Source organism: Drosophila bipectinata, chromosome XR (genome assembly GCF_030179905.1).
Source record: "Drosophila bipectinata strain 14024-0381.07 chromosome XR, DbipHiC1v2, whole genome shotgun sequence".
Lineage (NCBI taxonomy): Eukaryota > Metazoa > Arthropoda > Insecta > Diptera > Drosophilidae > Drosophila > Drosophila bipectinata.
The window spans coordinates 25379721-25398753 of NC_091735.1; the positions used below are offsets into that span (position 1 = coordinate 25379721).

Here is a 19033-nt window from a genome sequence, read left to right on the forward strand (position 1 = left end):
GGAAAAAACGGTCTGCAATTCGATCCCCAGGTGGGTTGTGAATTCGAATTTAACGACAGCCGTGGATGGTGGTCTGATGGTTGCAGGGGATGCATCCACCGGGTGGCATCCACCGGGTGGGCATCCACCTCTTCCTTCCGCTCGGCTTCGGCTGTCATAAAAATCAACGGATGGAAATTCGAAATGCGAATGCATTTGTCGAACATTGACAGTCGAGGAAAAGTTAACTTCAGTGTCATGTTTGGGGCTCGTAAAATCAACTCTCGTGGCCGGAGTTTTCGTTACGTTCTGGTTGCATAATATCAATATCAATTTCGCAATTTACCCCTCCCACCAGCCCCTCTACCTATTGTTGTCATTGTGTGGATATTGCCTCCTAAATGCTCCCTCATTCCCAGCGATTGGATTCGATCCAAAAAGAGAACAATCTGAACACAACCCACCATCAGTACACAGTACCCATCACCCAGTCACCCATCACCCAGTCACCCATCACCCATCGCCATCACCTTTCCGCTTTCCATTTCTCATCCATCCCATGTCCCATTCTTGTTGCCTTTTCGTACAATGGAGCTCCGGGAGTCAACGGAGACGGGAGTCAACTGGGCGTATGCGTAACGCTCACAATGCGAAAGACTAGAAAGCCAAAAAAATGTATATATATATCACATGGCAGCCGGAAAAAAACAAGGAAGTCTGGGGGCGGGGCGGAGCACCATGGGTATGGGTATGGGTATGGGTTTCAAAAAGAGATAACTGTAATTATTGATTGAGGAATTTGATTGAAATGTTATGGATACATTTTTTGTTGGGCTCAAAGGCATTTTCCACCCCCACCCTCACCCAAAACCAGGCCCATAAGTGTATCTATTTTTTGGCAATGTCTTATTTTGAATTTCATGGGAATTGTTTTGGAAAAAGTATCCTCACAGGATGTGTTATGCCGATAGTATTATTCGCTTGCACTCTTGGGCTATTAAAATATTATCAGACGTTCTAGTAGCTCTCGGTTTTTACTGAAATTCTTAAACAGTCTTGTTGGGGAAGCACTCCGTCAGGTAACTGGGCACCCAGCTGGATCCGAGCGTCCTTTGTTCAATTTCCTTGCGGCCCAAAACGTGTCGCCTCCGGCCTCCTGGCACGCCCCCACCCTCCCGCCTGGTTAGCGGCTGTTGGAAATATGATTACAATGGTTGGCAGACAAAAACGTCGTGCCAGGTGGGAAGGTTGTCAAAACGAATACATGTCCGACCGATGCGTGCGATTACCGCGGGGTGAAAGTGTACAAAAAACACAAAAAAGGAAACATGAAAGAGGGGAGTCGAACCCTGGATCCTAAACAGGTGAACACGGCAAACAGGACTGTTTGTCTGTGACACTGAAAATGTTTAAATTGACATGCCGGGGAGTCGGAGGACTAATTACAGGAGCTCCCTATATACAACACCTCTGGGAAGGGCAAGCAGGAAACCCTTTTAGGGTTAATTTCATAAAAATATTTTAGTAAGAAAACATTAATTAAATAACTTATAATAATAACAATAATATAATTACAAGCATAACATACAAATAGTTTCATATTTTTAAATTTCATATCCCAGGGCATTGCGCATGATCCCCTGGCCTTATCGCGATTATTTAATTTTTGAAAAGTGGAAAAAGTGCTCAACACGTCATTTCCCCCAATTCTTATTTCACAATTTTTGGCTACTACCCCCTTTTTGGATTCAAGTCGTAAAGTTCAACAATAAAGAAACAAACGATACTGTAATCTGTGTATCAGAATCGCATTAATCTTGTCAGGATAGTAAGTACCCGGTGTAATGTGTATTTTGCTTTTATGAACGTGTGCGTATATACTCGCCTGCCACCTTCTTTTCAGGCTTCTTAACGACAGAATCGTGAAATTGTTGGTTGTACTCACGTATCGCTGAAACGAAAGAAAGGATACATTAAAATACATTTCCCAGAAGGAAAAAGTCAAATTAAAATCAATATTAAATTATAATCTATGGTTTTAACTCTAAAGGTTATCCCCCGCCCACATCTTCGACCGATCATCCGATCCCTAAGAGGAATAATCTAAAAGACTTGTAGTTCCATTCTCCCTAATTCTGCATCAAAATCCTAGCATCCAATTTTTGATCCATATTTTTCAAATTTTTCCCATGGGACCCCTTGTAAAATCCAGGATCCCCCATAGGGCTCACTATAATGTTCATATCTTGGTCAATTTTCATCGGATTCTCAAGAGGAATACATTAAAAGACTCGTAGTTCCATTCTCCATAATTCTGCATCAAAATCCTAGCATCCAATTTTTGATCCATATTTTTCAAATTTTCCCATGGGACCCCTTGTAAAATCGAGGAGCCCCCATAGGGCTCACTATAATGTTCATATCTTGGCCAATTTTCATCCGATTCTCAAAAGGGACACATTAAAAGACTCGCAGTTCCATTCTCCATAATTCTGCATCAAAATCCTAGCATCCAATTTTTGATCCATATTTTTCAAATTTTTCCCATGGGACCCCTTGTAAAATCCAGGATCCCCCATAGGGCTCACTATAATGTTCATATCTTGGCCAATTTTCATCCGATTCTCAAAAGGGATACATTAAAAGACTCGTAGTTCCATTCTCCATAATTCTGCATCAAAATCCTAGCATCCAATTTTTGATCCATATTTTTCAAATTTTCCCATGGGACCCCTTGTAAAATCGAGGAGCCCCCATAGGGCTCACTATAATGTTCATATCTTGGCCAATTTTCATCCGATTCTCAAAAGGGACACATTAAAAGACTCGCAGTTCCATTCTCCATAATTCTGCATCAAAATCCTAGCATCCAATTTTTGATCCATATTTTTCAAATTTTTCCCATGGGACCCCTTGTAAAATCCAGGATCCCCCATAGGGCTCACTATAATGTTCATATCTTGGCCAATTTTCATCCGATTCTCAAAAGGAATACCTTTAAAGACTCGTAGCTCCATTCTCCGTAATTCTGCATCAAAATCCTAGCATCCAATTTTTGATCCATATTTTTTAAGTTTTCTGCTATAGGACCCCCTTTTTCTTGGTCTTTAAGAGAAGTTTGTTGAATTTTAGGTTTTGAAAAGTATCTTGTTCCTGCGTGGAGGGTATCTGTAAGTTTGCTCCCAATCCCAACACACAAAGGCACTCATACTTTTATTTTTGCTTTCTGTGCTTTTGGACAATTTCACTTAAAATGTTGTCGAGTTTGCTCTATGGGTCCACTCCCTCCCCAGCGGTGGTGGGTCCCAAAACGGGGACCTGCCACTGAAATCGGGCCTTTGGCTGTGTGTGGGTGGGTGGGTCGTATATGTGCGTGAGGTGGGTGTGGGATGGGGGTGATGGTGGGTGTGCGTGTATAATAAGCATAACAGCTTGGCAGTTTTGCTTTGGCTCCGACCGAAGCGACGCTGCAGGCATCACATATTTTCGCAAGCCACTAAAATGCGCGATTCGGAGCGACGCAAACTACGAAAAGCGAAAAACGAAAAAAAAAGGCTCAGCGAGTGGCGGCAATAAAAGCAACCTCACAGATACGCGAATACTGATGCACACGGATTCAACCGCCAAACCACTCGCAAATGTAGGGGCGGTGGAGGCACGTCCCCAAGCATGATAGCTATTTCATACCCTATTCCAGGGATGATCCTCCTACGGGGGCCTTGAAATGAAACACAAAAATGGACATTCTGGGATTGGACATTATAGAAATGATACCTTTATTTGGGCTATAACCTTTAATATAGATATATATATAAGTTACTTCAAGGGTAACTATCCAGAGGTCTACCCCGAGTTCTCGCAAAGTTTGATGGAAGCGTATTCCCGCAATTCAGAGACCGAGCCAGTAGCTTAAACTCGAATTTTTGAAACAATTTCTAAACACACATTCTGGCAGGCAGGCAGGCATCATGCTGAGCCAGAAATTTCCTTGCTGAGCTCCGTGCTCTGGCTGCTGGCTGCTTTTGTGGCATATTTGTGCCATATTTTTAGTTTTGTGCATTCTCAGGTTCTGTGGATTTTGGGGCATGCAGAGTGCAGTAGCAGCAGTCTTGCAGGGTCGGGTCGACAGCTTGAGCTGCAGCTCCCAAACAGACGCTACAATTTTCCCGACCTTAAAGCCGGGCCACAACTTTTTGGCAGAGGCCGGCGGGGAGGAGGAGTAACTCGGCATGTCAAAGGGGATTCCTTCTGGTGCCCCGAAAGACGGAGGATGAGGCGACCCACCTATTCATGCATTAATTGCGAAGGCGACCTGGCAAATGTTTATTCATATTTCATCTGTTATCTCGGCCAGGGGTCAAAGGTCGCAGCCAGCTAGATGATTAATGGATCTATCGAAAGGGGTACGAGGAACTCGGCTCTATATCTAATGGAGAATTAAATCTGTCTCTGAAGGACTTTCTCCAGAGTTAATCTATGAAGTAAACATTGCAGAGATCAGGAACACGAATACGTTGCTCCTCAAAATGGACAGACTGTCTGCACAATTAACCGACTTGAAATGTTTCCCAAAAAAATTGTAAATATTTACAGCCCCCGGGGCCAGCTGACTGGCGGGGTGGTGGGCTGCCGGGCTGATCCAGGTAATGGCTGACACCTCCATCAAAAGGATAAAAAGCCGGCGTACTTCATTAATTTTAATTAAGCGCCCAGAGCACGACGAAAACGTGAGACCGAAAAACGCGCGAGGACCAAAGGACCACGGCGACGATAACAACAAGGACCACGGGTGGCACGGGAAATAGGAACTGCAGGACGCAGGACGCGGGCTAGAGATGCTCGGATCCAACGCGCTGAGCAATTCCTCACTCAGCCGTGAAGTGAATTAAAATATTATCCTTTTTCTCGGCTCTTAAAGGTGGAACCAGACTATTGGCAGGTTTTTCAGGTGTGAGTTCCGGCCTGATTGAGAAGAGCTACCATCTTGGCAGTTTTTTGTCAGCTGCTGGTGGCCTGCAGACCCCCCACTCCTATAGTTTTGAGTGACTGGGGGCCTCATAAATTTATAAACATGCAGACTGCGGCTGCCAGCAACCAACACTCGTTTGGCTTTCTGTTTGAAACATTTCAATTCGCCTGCGGCCCGGAGTCGTAGGCCATGTGCCCCACTTGTGGGGGGACGGGGGGTGGTGGCTGCGGCATAGTAGCTGATTGGGGGGAAACCCTTTCTGGCAGCAACTTGGCCAAAGGTTAAAAGTAAGCACCAACAGGTTATGGCAAAGTTGGGATAACTGAAACCGTAAAGTAACTGCCTAATTGAATGGAGTCTTAGATGGAGTCTTGGATGGAGTCTTCCAAACGAAGTTCCACAGTATTCCAGTCGGTTTGAAAATTATGTTTGTGCCTCCAGATAAGTTAACAAAATTGAAGTGGGAATTGGCCAACAAGGTATTCAAATTTCAGGCAAGAAGCACTTCTCTCCAAGGAGTTGGTTCAGCATAGTCCTTGGATCGATATTATTTGGGGAACTTGAAAGTTATGAGGAAACAATGGAAAACATAATCCCACTACTTGTGTTTCTCTTTCATTGACACATTTTCCAATAACAACAGCAACAACAACAAGAACAACCGCGGAAAACCTTAACCTGAAGAAGCCCCGCCCGCCGCCGCGACTAATCGAATTAGGGCTGCCCTAAGCGGATAAATCGGGGAAGCCCGGACCCGGGGAGTACTCACTAATCCAGCATTTCGATGTCCTCGTCGCTGTCCTCCTCGTCCTCGTCGCCCTCCCCCTCGCCGTCGTCGTAGAAGCGAGCCTCGTCGGCGGCGTTCGAGCCCCCGAACCGTTCCCGGCTCCGCTCCCGGCTCCGTTCCCGGCCAGGCATACCGTTGCTGGCGGTGCTGGGGCGCTGCTGGCGACCCCGGGACACCGTCGGGGAGTCGGAGGAGCCGCGGTTCCTGCGATTCCGGGCCGACTGAACCGGCAGGCCCACGCCCTGCTCCAGCTCCTCCTCCTCCTCGTCGCTCTCGATCTCGATCTCGTCGAGATCCCGCTGGCTGATGCTCCGCTCGGGCATTATATCGCACTTGCCACTCTTTCAAAGTCAATCAAAACTCCCTAACTCCACTGGAGAGCACTCTAAAAAAATGTGTCCGAAGTAATCCAGTAAATCTTGGCCGCAAACACTGCCACACTCGTGCCACTGAGACTTGCACCGAACGCACTCGAAACTGCAATTGGCGATGAAAGCAGTCCGGCAGCTGGAAATCGGCGGGACTTTCTGGGGCTTCACATCGCGAGACCTTAGTCGGAGGTGCACCACACGGCTAATTCAATTAGCGCCCGGCCAAGGAAAGTGGCCGACTGGATGGAGGCGTACTCTCGACCAGAAAGCGCCCTGCCCCCGAGTCCGAGTGCCCGGAATACGATTAGCCCCACATGCCCCGTCCGAACGATGGGTAGCGCCCAGGGCAGCCACAGGAACGAACTGGTCAGCCCAAGAACATGTCGCTGTGTCCACTTGGCGTGTCTGAGAAATCCAAGAAGGCACACAACAGTCGCAGTAGATAAAGCAAATAATGCCGAAATGGGTCAGCGATTTTCGGGGGCGACATTGTGACGATAGGAAGGAAGCCCTTTGCACGTGCTGCTCACCTGCGGTGGGGGGGGGGAAAGGTGGGGCAGATTCGACACGTCCCCGGGAAATTTTTTGGCCAATTGATGTAATCAAGTGCTCGCATTACCTAAATTGTGATTAGGATTGGGCCCGAGATAGATTGGCAATTTGAGGCTGCAAGGCCTGGAAGGTGGGAGGCTCAGGAGATACCCTCTGGTGGGGTATGACGGGCACAGGGGGAAATTATAACCAATTATCGACTTGGCTGCCTAGTCGGCTCTTCCGGAGAAACAAAACCATAAAAATTAAACGAGCTAAGCCCAAACAAGCCCGGGTTTAATGAGCCATTTCAATGCCGCGAAGGCACGGGTCTGGCTCTGTGCAGGGAATATCAACGTTTATATGCATTTTCGAAATGAATTTGTTTTAATAATACTATAAAATGGAGGGAAAGGAAGCGAGTCGCGGAGAAAGGAGGTACCAGGAGGTACCCTTTAGAAATGACTGTCAGATCTGTCCGATTCCAAGCAAAGCTAATTATTTCGTGTCTATAGTATATCGTTTTATAAACTCGACTACAGATCCCAAGCAAAAAATCACATATTTCACATCTGCCATAAATCTGTCGGCCGGACAGCAACAACACCCCTCTCGGATTACCTCGGATTCGTCCCTAAACCCCCTAATCCCCTCTGGACCGCCTAAAAACTGCTCTCCCATAGGCCCAAGTGCTGGTCCAGGGCCTTCAATGCACTCGAATCAAAGTCGTTGCACTAACGACGACTAGTCTGTGCGACTTGTGCGGCAGAGCAACACCACCTGCGACGGTCAATGCCAAGGGCGCGAAACTTATGCCGGCAACTGTGACGAAACAGCGGCTGCGACTGCGGTCGGCGAAGCAATAAAAAAAAAAAAACACAAAAAGATACACTGCCACGAGCAAGACAGCAAAAATAAACAACTCCAAAGGTGTCAACTGAGACAACCTTCCACGGAAGACAATAAAAATAGCCGAGACTCGCACTGAAGAATTTGCGGAAGAAATAGAAAACAGAAGAGCTTCCTGAAGAGTGGAGGCTGGTCAGATGTTGGGTTGTTGGGAGAAAATTGGCAGACCGTCCAAGATCATGCCGGAATGCAATTAAAAAACATTTATTCCACCCGAAGACCATTCAGTAAGTAGTTATAATCGGTTGAACGACCGCAGGCCCCCGCCCCGCCGAGTCGGAAGATAGCGAATCTCAGCCAAAACAGCGTTTGGGCCAAATCGACCAGGCCCAAATACAGAACAGAGAAGATATAAATCCAAAAGCGGCTGCCCAGCCAGGCCATAACAATGGCAATAATCGTAGCTAAGGCAGTCGTGTGTTAAGCCTCAATAGAAATGCCAAACAATTAGCCAAAATGAAGTCTCGAAGCCAAAAACAAGACGAAAACAAACAGAATAAGCCACAAAATAAGAGTAAAGCACGCATTATGATTTTAATTGGATGGGGGGAGGTGGTAGGGCAGGCCAGGACTACATGCTCCTTAGAAAAGTCAGGTTATGAAGAAAATATCAACCATTCGCAGTGTAGGACAACCCTACATTTAAGCATATCGAAAAAGGTAGATAAAAGGTAGATCTTTTGGCCACTTCCAGCTGTGATAACGATGATGATTCCGCTGGTGAGGCGCCTACCCGCTTATCAAACGGGAGCACTCTTCCCTTATCGGAGCCCCAAGAGGCAAACACGTTGGGAAACGAGCGTTAAACAAGACAAATTATTGAAGGTCGCAAACTGATAAAACACCATGGCGTGTAACTATTTCTACAGAGTATCCCCACCACTAAAATATCAATTTTAAGGCCATTTACAAGCGTTGAGTGCGAGAATTAATTTAAATATATTTAACCTGATTCCAATGGGGTCACACTTATTGAAGCGGAATCAGAGTCCCCCTCCTCTCTCTCTCTCTCTCGCTAAGAGAGATCCAAAGAGAGGGCTCCAATGTAAACAGATTGGAAACAAGTTCAAGGCCACGATCGCTCTCTTTCGACTCACCTGCTGGATGAACAGAAGTTGCTGCTCAGCTGCTGCTCCTCCTGATCCCCTCCTGACTGGCCGGGGGTGTAGGCGGGGATGACGGCCACCTCTGACGTCACGGGCCGGTAAATCAGCGGCTTTACATTGCGCTCGAAGTCGTCCAGGAAAACGACGTCATGGACGGGAATCAGTCGGTGGTCGCCCACATTGAAGGGCAGGTCCCTGAAGGGGCCGTTAAAGAGGCAGCGGAGGGGAGATGTTACCAGGACGGCGTCCTCGGAGGGCAACTATAAGAGGACAATGATTTAGTTTAACTATCATTTATAATTAATGACCACTACACAACAATTTCTTAAAATAAAAAAATTTTAATTCATATTGGAATGTTTTTTATTCATAATAATTTTAATACATTTTTAAAAATATAAATTTTTGCATATTTCAGCCATTTTTGACTTGTTTCTAATTGGACTGTACTTTCCAACCTTTATCTTCCCATTGGCCGCTGAGAACATTGGAAACTTCCTAACGGTACTTTTCAATGAGAAGCAACATGATGGAGAGCCAACATGTCTAGTGTTAGGAAGTCGTAATTGGAATCATTCCAGACGCCTGCGTCGCGTTGGTAGTTTTTTGTTTTTATTGATTGTTTCCACTGTCTGCTGGATATTACTTCAGATTTTTATTTTCAAACCAATTGAGTTGACAAATATGGGGGCAACAACAAAAAAAAACACACACACACTCGCGAGAGAACTTGCACAATTGACCGAAACAAAACAATGGAACCTGAAGCAGTGGCTGCATCGGCTGCGTCTGCGCCTTTTGCCTTCCAATAACTAAAACAAGAATCACACCGAAAACACCGCGATTTAAAATATAACGAACACTTGCGACGATTTAAAATTATCTGATCGGATGCCGATCAAAAGCGTCTCCGCTTGGACTCCCGCTTCGGCGACGCTATCTTCCAATTGGTCCAATCGGATCAGCAGCAAGAGATGTCCACTTGGCGTCCGCTGAGGTGCAATATCACCGCCATAGAGATGGGAAACTTATCGATCTTTAGCGCCTATCGATTAAAAACACATTCTGCTGTTGCTTTAACCTGCGGCTTATTATTTGTAAATTGTTTTTTAAAGTGTGTATTTGCTTTGATATTATAACAAATTTGAATAAGAATGGCACTTTTCTTGATATTTGTTTCTATCATCAACCAGGTTGTCATCCCCATCTACCATCAGCCGGCTTACAACACTGAATTTTAGTGTTGTCCATCACTAGCCGAACAGAAGCAAGCAAAAAAAAAAAATCTAAACGCAAGCAAGCGCAATTTTGCCGACTTCTCCTGTCTCGAATCGAGAAAATACAATTTTAAGCAGTCTACGAGCATATCAGGTAAGTGGAGCATACAACAGAGCACGAATATTTAAATAAAAAATAGTAAACTCTAATACAAAACAATTGTTAGTGGCCACACGCCTGTATTTGCCCGTGTTCTTGTGTATGTGTGCATGTGTTTGGTTGTGTTAATAAAGCGGCAAAAACACAACATGGAAAACGTTATAAACCCTTTTCCTGGCTTATAGCTGGATAGCTTCCGAGAAGTAATTCGTTTTAGTCCGTGGAAAACCATTTAAGGCCCGCAAGATTAAAAAATAATCTGCGGGTGTATCGCTGGTATCGATACGCAAGTGCAAGGGAGACGGAGCGATGGGATGCCCAAAACTTTTTTTTTTTCGTCAATTGATGATTTGTTGTTTTTGCAGAATCCTCGAGAACTTTAAAAAGCGACTGCGAACTAAAAAGAAGACAAAAAGTCTCGGAATCTACTCTACGTTTAGGCGAACCGAAAAAGGTGAGCCTGAGAGCCAGAATATCTGGCGGGAGAAATGGTTCCTCCCGAACTGCAGGCCCAGAAACTGCATTTCTAACTATTTTGTGTCCCCCAACAGAGCACGAAGATGTCGCACACAATCCTGTTGGTCCAGCCAGGAAATCGGCCGGAGACGCGAACCTACTGCGACTACGAGAGCGTCAACGAGTGCATGGAGGGCGTGTGCAAGATCTATGAGGAGCATCTGAAGCGCCGTAACCCCAACACCCCGACCATCACCTACGACATCAGCCAGCTGTTCGACTTCATTGACACTCTGATGGACATCAGCTGCATGGTCTACCAGAAGAGCACCAACACCTACGCCCCCTACAACAAGGACTGGATCAAGGAGAAGATCTACGTGCTCCTCCGCCAGGCAGCCTTTAGCCCCAACGCCTAAAAGCCAAATACAAAGTAACACTACAGCTAATATACACGCACTCCTCATTTGTATAAACGCAATCCAACTGACGACACCCAAGAGGAAACGCCGCCAAGAGATGAAGAACGGAAGGGACACTGCTTTTGACGTTTCCTACTCAAAGGAGTTGGTTATATATATAATTTTAAAAGAATTTTTAATGAATTGTCTGCTTCCCAGTTGGATTGGCCAAATGCATCTCGAAACGTACCAGAAATCGCTGGCGAGCAGACAATGCAAACAAAGAGAACGAGAAACTGTTTAAATTAGAAATGGAAAATTTTACTTTATATGTACCAATATAATGTATATACACTCAACCTAAGCCATGGATTGTTTTAAATAAGAGGAGATATCTTAATCTCGTCCAAGACCACCCGCTGTCAGTACAGACACGCCTCCTAGAGTGGCTAGAAAGCGACTAGTTTGGGACTAATAGCCCATAATCAGTAATTTATTAGTGCCTGCAGTCTCCACCCTTTGAGCTGCCGATAAGTGGGAGCCCATTTAGCAACCAAATAACTAGACAGTACTTGAGTGCTACGAAAAGTGGCACTCTATCGGAAGGTTCCGAACGGGAACTGAGAAGAGGCCTGGCCAGATCTCGCCCTGGGTAATAAACCCAAGCCCCCGGCTGGCGATAAACCCAAATAGTCCACACAATTTTATGGGCCAAGCCGGATTTAGCCAAACAGAACCTTTGCCCGCAGATGCCAGATGCTAGGTGACCTTGGGGAGGTGCCATATCCAATCCCATACGATCCGATCTACCGGCGGTGGGTTGGGTTTTCAGCATCGCTTGGCTGCGCTGCATTGAACTTGGCATGCGATATTTAATTAGCTCCGCGACAGCATTTCGTTTAATATATAGTAACACCAGGCTTATAGTTGAGTATAAACGTGGTTCATACCCCGCACTTCCTCATGATGGGAGGTGCCTCCTGACCCTGTGATTCTAAAGCACTTTGTGAAGCGCATTCAAGGTTTGTTTATGTTTCTTATTTACTTTATGACTCGAAAGGTCGAAAGGTACTTCGTGGGAAGCTACCCCACGACTCCGCCGACTTACAGGGTATGCAAAAAAGTGCAGCTCTGGCAAATATTATAGTTTTTAGAATATTAATCAAACTGGTTTTTTGTTGCATTGCCGGGCTATGGTTAGCCCCCACGGCCGCCTTCGCCCTCGTTGCACGCACTTTCAATGTCAGCTTCCACGTTTTTGGCCAGAACAGAGACACACATATGTTGCCCTCTCTTTCGTTTTGGCAGCACAAGAGTACTAAGATTTTGGTAATTTGGATTTCAGTTTCAGTTTGTGGTAAAATCTATTCTTAACCGGCATTAAACATTTAATTGGCTAAACAGTAAGCGTTAAGGCTAAAAGGGGGAGGAGTGCTTTTTGGACCTGGCTAATGGCGCATCTGCCTCTGTGCCGCAGCCTCATTCTCCACCTCATACTCGTACTCCAGCTCCACTTTCGGTTTCGCGCGACTGCGACGACTTGTTCCGGCGCCCGGTTTCTTGTCCTTCTTGGATTTACTGTCGGCGGATTTCTTGGCGGGCACTTTCAGATCCTGTTGCGATTAACAATGTTAGTCATTTGTATATCTTTTACGATTCTCGGTTGGCAATTTGCTGGAGCTAGTCGGCTAGTGAGCTACTGAGTAGAACTCTGCGCGGTGCACTGAATGAAAACGACAACTGAATGAAAAGCGGCGATTGCTCGAAAGCTCTCACACGGCTCGAGATCGGATCGCTTTGCGATCGCGGATAGAACCCGTTTAGCCATTACTAATTATGGTAATTCCCGGGGGTCTGTTCGGGTCAGAATGTTCGTAGAAGGCTTGTAGAAGCCTGAAGAGAAATGCATTCAGGACACATTTCCACAAGGGATCTATCCAACAAATTGCCAACTGAAAACCTGGTAACATTTTCGGAAAACCCACCTCAATATCATCGCCATCTTCATCCTCGTCCGACTCGCCGAAATCACTGTCCATCTCCACCTGCTCCCGCTGCCCGGAATCGCTTTCGTAGGCATCAGAGTCCGCATCGTCTTCATCTTCATCTTCGTCATCGGTATCTGCCTCCACGAACTCCTCGTCGAGTAGTGCCCTGTGAACATCGGCTGCCTCGCGCTCATCGCCATCGACGTCCATTTCGCGTTCCAACTCCTCCTCGTCCTCCTCCTCCTCTTCGTCTTCATCCTCCTCCACGCGCTCAGCTTCCAGGGCCTTGTTGAAGGCCGTCTGCGAGAAGTTGTATATGTCGCGGTAGGTTCCGTTCTTGAGACGATCCATCAGGGCCTTTTCAATGTGATTGTCGATCTTGGCGGCCACCAGAGCCTTCACCTCGCGCCTAGCCTCCCGCCGCTCGATCTTGGTGGAGAGTGGAACGATCAGTTTCTGGCGACGCAGCTTTAGCTTACGCATTCGCATCAAGTATTGGGTGATCTTTAGGAAACGCTGCTTATTCTTGGCGATCATATACTTGGGCCAGAAGACTAGGTTCTCGTTTATCTGCTCAATGGCCTTCTCGAAGTTCCTGGATAACTTGATCCTCTCCCACATCTTGCTGGGCATGTGTGCGCGCTCGGCGGTTTTGATGAATAGGTAGATGATGCCCTTCTCCTCGCGCACGGTGGCATACTGAGAGTTAGCCAGGGGGCATGTTCTCCGGGTGCACAATCCAGTCAAGTTGTACTCATGCCGGCAGAAGGTGCGGGTGTCGGTCCTGGTTGGAAAAAAGCCGCGGTTAATAACATTTACACTCATAATATCAGCGGATTCAAGAACTCACTTCACTTTATGCGAACAGAATGACTTGTTGATGATGCTCCAAACGACCTGCAAAAGAAGCAAATTGTTTTTAGTTTATTTTTTGGTTAGCATGCCACCAGCTTACATCGTCGTGCTGCATTTTGAAGCTGTCGATTTATCCTCTAAATTCCAAACACAATATGGAACACGTGCAACGAGCGGCACCTTCAAAAAAAGGAAAACACTAATAGCGATGACAGTACCAACAGTGGTGAGCAGCTAAGCTAATATCGATAACAAATATACCAGAATTAAAATACTATTGGCCGTAACGACTATCGTATTAGCGATGGTACATATTAATAGAAAGTACTTATCGCCACACTATCGTTTTCCAGCACTGGAATAAAAAATATATAGCCTATCGATAGTTTCATAGTGATGGGGTAAGAATGGCCATGCGGTAAGGAATTCAACCCGCGCAAAAATAGGATTCCGTCGCCGGCGTCGCTTGAAAATCTGGTTAATTTTGTGTAGAAACGCAGCGCTACAAGGAAGTAGTGCCTGAAAACGTTTGTTAGGACCAGGTCCTAAAGGATTACGCAAAAATGATCGCAGCGGTTATTAATCAAGCCGTCACTGGCTTGCCATTTGTGGCTATACTTTTTGTAACCGCCTTGGCAGTCTTCAAGGGCTACATGAATATTCGGTGAGTTTGTACAGTTTCATTTATTAAAGTAATTCAATTAATGAGTTTAATGCCTCCCTCGTATAGATCCCGCTACAACGCCCACGTGAACTGCTGGTTTTGCAACGGTAACACCCGTGTGCCCTACCCAGAGCGGAATAGCTGGAACTGTCCGCACTGCGACCAGTATAACGGCTTTACCAAGGATGGTGACTACAACCGGGACATGACCTCGCAGCGGGACTGCAGCCACAACTCCGACAAGAGCCACTCGCAGGGCAGCTCCAGCATATGCGCCAACTCCTACTACGCCGACGTCCTGGCCGCAAATCCTGCACCAGCCCAGACCAACGGCCTGTGCGACCTTTGCAACGAAGCACAGCGTCTCAAGGTGGAGAAGCTCTCCCAGTTCGAGCCCAAGAACGAGTCTCGATTCGAGCAAGAGCTCAAGGTGTACAGGTAAGAAATACTTTGGGGAATAAGCAGGAGAACCTGGAGACTTTGTGATCTATAAGGTATAACACGGATCCAATTTCACAGGGAGCAATTGGAGCAACAGTTCCGGCTCTGTAGCAGCTGCGAGCGGCACGTGAACAAGGTCCTGCACGAGAAGAAAAAGATGGTCCTAGGCTCCAAGTTCCTGAACTTTATCATCAAGGGAGCTGCGCTCCTGAAGCAACCCCACTTCAACCGGCTTGCAAGCGCCCAGCGGCAACGGAAACTGCACTTCTATCGCTTGGCGATGACACTGCTCACTATCGGCAACATAATATGCCTGCTCTGTCATCTGCCACAAGCCACGGGCGCCCAGTTCAAGTGGCTGCTGGGCGACTTCTTTGGAACGACTATGTTCAAGGCCTATTCTCATGGACTGGCACTCGTCCGAGTATTGATGGGAAGCGTGGGTAGACTCTTGGAGAAGGAGGAGACGTCTGCGAAGCTGCTGCTCTACGCCAGAACCTTTGGCAAACTATTGCTCTACTCCGTTGGCCTCAACCAGCAGCAAATCCAGCAAGCCACCTTCGCCTCATGTTACTACAACCTTTATCCGTACGTCATGCTCGCACTAAGCTTCCTGTACAAAATCAACGACGGCCTCAAGTTCACACGGTTCACGGTTGTCCTGCTCATGTGGAGTGCTAACGCGAAAATCCGCGATCTTGTGGTCATCGACGACGTGGTCTTTCTACTTTTGGGCAGTGTGCTCACCCTGGTCCTGCTATCCACCGGAAATTCCAGTCTGCTCAAACACCCATCGCCTGACGAGACCGCCGGAGAGAGCTTCCATCGCCTGTGCGCCGATGAGTGCATCAGCGACGAGGAGACCCTCAGCCTTCTCAGCCAGCAGCTAAGCGGATGCAGCAGCACTGTCGGAAACAACAACAACAGCGCCAGTAACATGTCCTTACCCTCGGCCTCCGTTTGCATGTCGCCAGCCCCGACCATTTCGCCTAGAAGCGTCCACATGCCGCCGGCTTCCGTGCTTTCACTGGGCGCACTTCGTCTGTCCAAACACCAGCAGCAGGAACAGCAACATCTGGGATGGCGCTCAAACTACGGAGGAAGTGGTGTTCCTTCAATGGGATTCCAGCAGCAACAAAGGGCATCTGCTGCAAGGCCGATGGAGTCGCCCTGGTACCGGCACTCGACCACCAATCTCAGCCAGGCCCAGCCATTCGCCAGGTCCACTCAGAATCTAATAAACCCTTCGCGGCTGCCGATGTCGAACCGGAATCTTGGTGGGGGCGATGTGAGTGCCTGGGTGGCGGCCACCCAATCTATCAACCAGGACCTGGGCACCGCCAGCCTGATGCGGCACTACGAAGAGAAGCAGCCGCAGCAGATCTCGCGAACTTCCTCCCAGTCCTCTGGCTTCGAGTCGCAGCCCGCGCGAATGGAACAGCAGTGGGGATCCGGTGCTCCGAGCGCTCCGCCCCTTAGCGACTACGGATGGCCCGAACTCCGGGAGAGCCAGCGGAACCTAGTCGTGCCGCCTCTCGCCTCGCCGGCACCAACCCTGACCTCTGAGTACCAGTCCATCGGAAGAAGTTCCCTGCAGCAGATGCCGATGCCGCAGCATGTGCCACCGCCTCAAACACAGCAAAAGCCCATGCAGCAGCAAACGATTCAGCCCGGCGATCTGCTCAGGAAGTGGATTGAGAGCAGTCGGAAGATGTGAGGCATCGTTACCTGGACGCAGATGAGGCTGCGGTGAAGACCCACTGAAGAAACTCGCGGTCAATGGTTGACTTTTGATATTTTGGCCGTCGAGAATTAATTTATTTCAATTAGTACTTTTAAGTTTTTATTGGCCCACAACAATTTTTTGGAGGCATAACGCTTGTGTTCAAGGAATGGTTATCACTGCCAGACTCAGGATTTGACTAGACACTTGAATTTCCACTGACTATTTTACTGTTTCAAGATTGCATTTGTGTCTTTGGCACTAAGATTTTAGTAATTTTGCGAAGCTGGTTGACAAGATGTTAAAGGTTAAGGTACTCCAAATCAAAGGAGAGGCTCTCGTGTTCATTTTTTTAATAGGAAAAAGACAAACCAACACTGCAACTGAACAAACGAACTCAATTTATACTATACATTTTTGGCTTGTGATTATTAACCCAATTTATTTATTGGTAATTTGAAGTTTATGAATTAAATAAATATTTAAATAAATATACTCTTGTTTATTATATAAATATTATATATATAATTTATTATATATATGAAATTAATCACATACCCCAACAGTCAAATTTCGATTTGAATGTTAAAAATTCCCCCTTTTATTGCTTTTCAAATTCAAAACTAGGCGCCAATCGATACATCGGCGAAACTATCTGGCAACTCTCTGCGCACCGGCAAATCAGCTGTCAGCGGTTCCGAAGGGCAGCGCAACAGAGACAGGAACAGAAACAGCCACAAAGTGCAACAAAATGACGAAATTAGCAACAAGCGGCCGAGGAATCTAAAAGTAAATAGCAAATATAAATAATTCGCACTGGCTGGCAGTGGGAGACGCCGAGGCGGAGACAGTAACGAGGCGGAACACCCAATCGGAATCAAGTCGAGTCGAGGAGAACAAGATGAGCAGTCGCCAGCGGACGGTGATTATTTTCAAATCCGGATCGGAAACGGACGATGTGTACGCGGAAACGCTGGAGAAGCATGACTTTCGGCCGGTCTTCGTGCCCACGCTCAGTTTCGGGTTCAAGAACCTGCCCGAGCTGCGACAAAAGCTCCAGACGCCTGACAAGTACGCCGGGATAATTTTCACATCGCCACGGTGTGTGGAGGCGGTGGCCGAGTCCCTGAATCTCGGCCAACTGCCAGGCGGGTGGAAGCTGTTGCATAACTACGCCGTGGGCGAGGTGACCCACAATCTTGCCCTCAGTACCCTGGACCAGCTATTCACCCACGGCAAGCAAACGGGCAACGCCCGGGCCCTGGGCGACTACATTGTGGAGACGTTTGACGGGTCCCGTGACCTGCCCCTGCTCATCCCTTGTGGCAACCTGGCCACCGACACGCTTCTCTCGAAGCTAGCTGAAAACGGCTTCGCTTTGGACGCCTGCGAAGTGTACAACACGCTCTGCCACCCGGAGTTGGCGGAGAATGTGGAGAGAGCGATAGCTACGTATGGGGACTCCATCGAGTTCCTGGCATTCTTCTCACCGTCCGGCGTCAACTGTGCCCAAGAGTACTTCCGTGCCCGGAACCTCTCGATGGACAAGTGGAAGCTGGTGGCGATCGGGCCAAGCACGCGTCGCGCCCTGGAGTCCCAGGGCCTGAAGGTCTACTGCACCGCCGAGCGGCCCACAGTGGAGCACCTAGTGAAGGTTCTGCTGAACCCTCAGGATAGCAGAGAGCGCCTGCTCAAGGAGCGGGAGAGATTGGCGATGGAGAATAATAACTAGGAACCATAATCTCTAAGAATTTGTGGAGTAGGATATTGTAAAGTCTGATTCTAATTCGCTCTCTTGTCGGTCATGTGGAAATATGTGGTATATAGATTCAATTTTTGAATAGCCTCCAGTCAAAATCAAATTATGCGGAATCTAAAGTCTAGACTAAATTTTAACTATACATTTGTGTATACTTTATGGGTCTAAATAGTATAATTAAAGAACGTATGTCAGCATTTTAAGACACCCTTGAGGAATGTAAAGATGTACTATTTACTATATATATCCCTCCAATCTGACGCTATATTTTATAAAAACTGACCAGTGTTTGAATCTAGATTTACAATGTCCACTCCAAACGCCGAAAAAAAGACTCAAACCCATTGTTTTTTCTCTATTGACCTCCGAACGAGTACAAAATTAGCGGGCATCAAATGCCGGGCAACGTTTTCGATCAAGCTAAATAAATTGTATCTAAATTTAGAGTTGGTGTACTTTGTGGGTCAAATGGGTGTAAAGAAAGACGAAGACTAAATGTTTTTAAGAATTTCTTTTTTCATTTATTCTTTTCATAAATAGGTATAATTTTCATAAAAGTTATATGGCTACTTAGAAGCTGATTATGAAATGAATTTTAAGGTTTTAAACTTAAAAAAATTAAAGTTTCAATACTCCGACTGTTAAAAGTTTAATTCTGTTGGAGATCTGGCATCATTCTTCTAGCCTATCGATTCATCGATAGTTTTTCGCGCCACC

At 46.9% G+C, this 19033-nt stretch overlaps 5 protein-coding genes across 6 annotated transcripts; 3 read left to right on the forward strand and 2 right to left on the reverse strand.

Annotated features, from left to right (window-relative positions):
- Positions 1 to 1845: 1845 nt before the first annotated feature.
- Positions 1846 to 9674, reverse strand: LOC138925670 (uncharacterized). The gene is made up of 3 exons (XM_070276562.1): positions 9111 to 9674; positions 8644 to 8912; positions 1846 to 1930 (listed from the first exon to the last, which is right to left on the reverse strand). The coding sequence occupies exons 1-3, from the start codon at positions 9138 to 9140 to the stop codon at positions 1921 to 1923; spliced, it is 309 nt and encodes a 102-aa protein (XP_070132663.1). The 5' UTR covers positions 9141 to 9674; the 3' UTR covers positions 1846 to 1920.
- Positions 9675 to 9886: 212 nt separating this feature from the next.
- e(r) (enhancer of rudimentary) lies at positions 9887 to 11250 on the forward strand. 2 transcript variants are annotated; one of them, XR_001773216.3, is made up of 4 exons: positions 9887 to 10023; positions 10395 to 10483; positions 10581 to 11051; positions 11106 to 11250. XR_001773216.3 is itself a non-coding variant. In XM_017239336.3 (3 exons), the coding sequence occupies exon 3, from the start codon at positions 10590 to 10592 to the stop codon at positions 10902 to 10904; it is 315 nt and encodes a 104-aa protein (XP_017094825.1). In that variant the 5' UTR covers positions 9887 to 10023; positions 10395 to 10483; positions 10581 to 10589; the 3' UTR covers positions 10905 to 11250. The 2 variants fall into 2 exon arrangements, 1 of the variants encoding a protein (XP_017094825.1); XM_017239336.3 differs by having other exon boundaries at positions 10581 to 11250.
- Positions 11251 to 12231: 981 nt separating this feature from the next.
- On the reverse strand, positions 12232 to 13949 carry Rbm13 (RNA-binding motif protein 13). Its single transcript, XM_017239335.3, has 4 exons — positions 13830 to 13949; positions 13725 to 13771; positions 12872 to 13658; positions 12232 to 12499 (listed from the first exon to the last, which is right to left on the reverse strand). The coding sequence occupies exons 1-4, from the start codon at positions 13842 to 13844 to the stop codon at positions 12335 to 12337; spliced, it is 1014 nt and encodes a 337-aa protein (XP_017094824.1). The 5' UTR covers positions 13845 to 13949; the 3' UTR covers positions 12232 to 12334.
- A 167-nt stretch (positions 13950 to 14116) lies between these two features.
- Positions 14117 to 17048, forward strand: LOC108123930 (uncharacterized). Its single transcript, XM_017239340.3, has 3 exons — positions 14117 to 14393; positions 14460 to 14831; positions 14913 to 17048. The coding sequence occupies exons 1-3, from the start codon at positions 14293 to 14295 to the stop codon at positions 16549 to 16551; spliced, it is 2112 nt and encodes a 703-aa protein (XP_017094829.2). The 5' UTR covers positions 14117 to 14292; the 3' UTR covers positions 16552 to 17048.
- Positions 17049 to 17127: 79 nt separating this feature from the next.
- On the forward strand, positions 17128 to 18760 carry Uros1 (Uroporphyrinogen III synthase 1). Its single transcript, XM_017239070.3, has one exon. The coding sequence runs from the start codon at positions 17459 to 17461 to the stop codon at positions 18287 to 18289; it is 831 nt and encodes a 276-aa protein (XP_017094559.1). The 5' UTR covers positions 17128 to 17458; the 3' UTR covers positions 18290 to 18760.
- Positions 18761 to 19033: the final 273 nt, after the last annotated feature.

Bases quoted from the DNA above. Each gene is read 5' to 3' on its own strand.
- LOC138925670 (XM_070276562.1), bottom strand. From the start codon at position 9,140: ATGTTCTCAGCGGCCAATGGGAAGATAAAG. The intron at 8,913-9,110 runs GTTGGAAAGTAC...GTCCTCTTATAG, and splicing joins CGGCCAATGGGAAGATAAAG to TTGCCCTCCGAGGACGCCGT.
- Rbm13 (XM_017239335.3), bottom strand. The intron at 13,659-13,724 runs GTGAGTTCTTGA...TTTTCCAACCAG, and splicing joins TTCTGTTCGCATAAAGTGAA to GACCGACACCCGCACCTTCT. The intron at 12,500-12,871 runs GTGGGTTTTCCG...TAATCGCAACAG, and splicing joins AAGATGGCGATGATATTGAG to GATCTGAAAGTGCCCGCCAA.
- LOC108123930 (XM_017239340.3), top strand. From the start codon at position 14,293: ATGATCGCAGCGGTTATTAATCAAGCCGTCACTGGCTTGCCATTTGTG. The intron at 14,394-14,459 runs GTGAGTTTGTAC...TCCCTCGTATAG, and splicing joins AAGGGCTACATGAATATTCG to ATCCCGCTACAACGCCCACG. The intron at 14,832-14,912 runs GTAAGAAATACT...CCAATTTCACAG, and splicing joins CAAGAGCTCAAGGTGTACAG to GGAGCAATTGGAGCAACAGT.
- Uros1 (XM_017239070.3), top strand. From the start codon at position 17,459: ATGAGCAGTCGCCAGCGGACGGTGATTATTTTCAAATCCGGATCGGAA.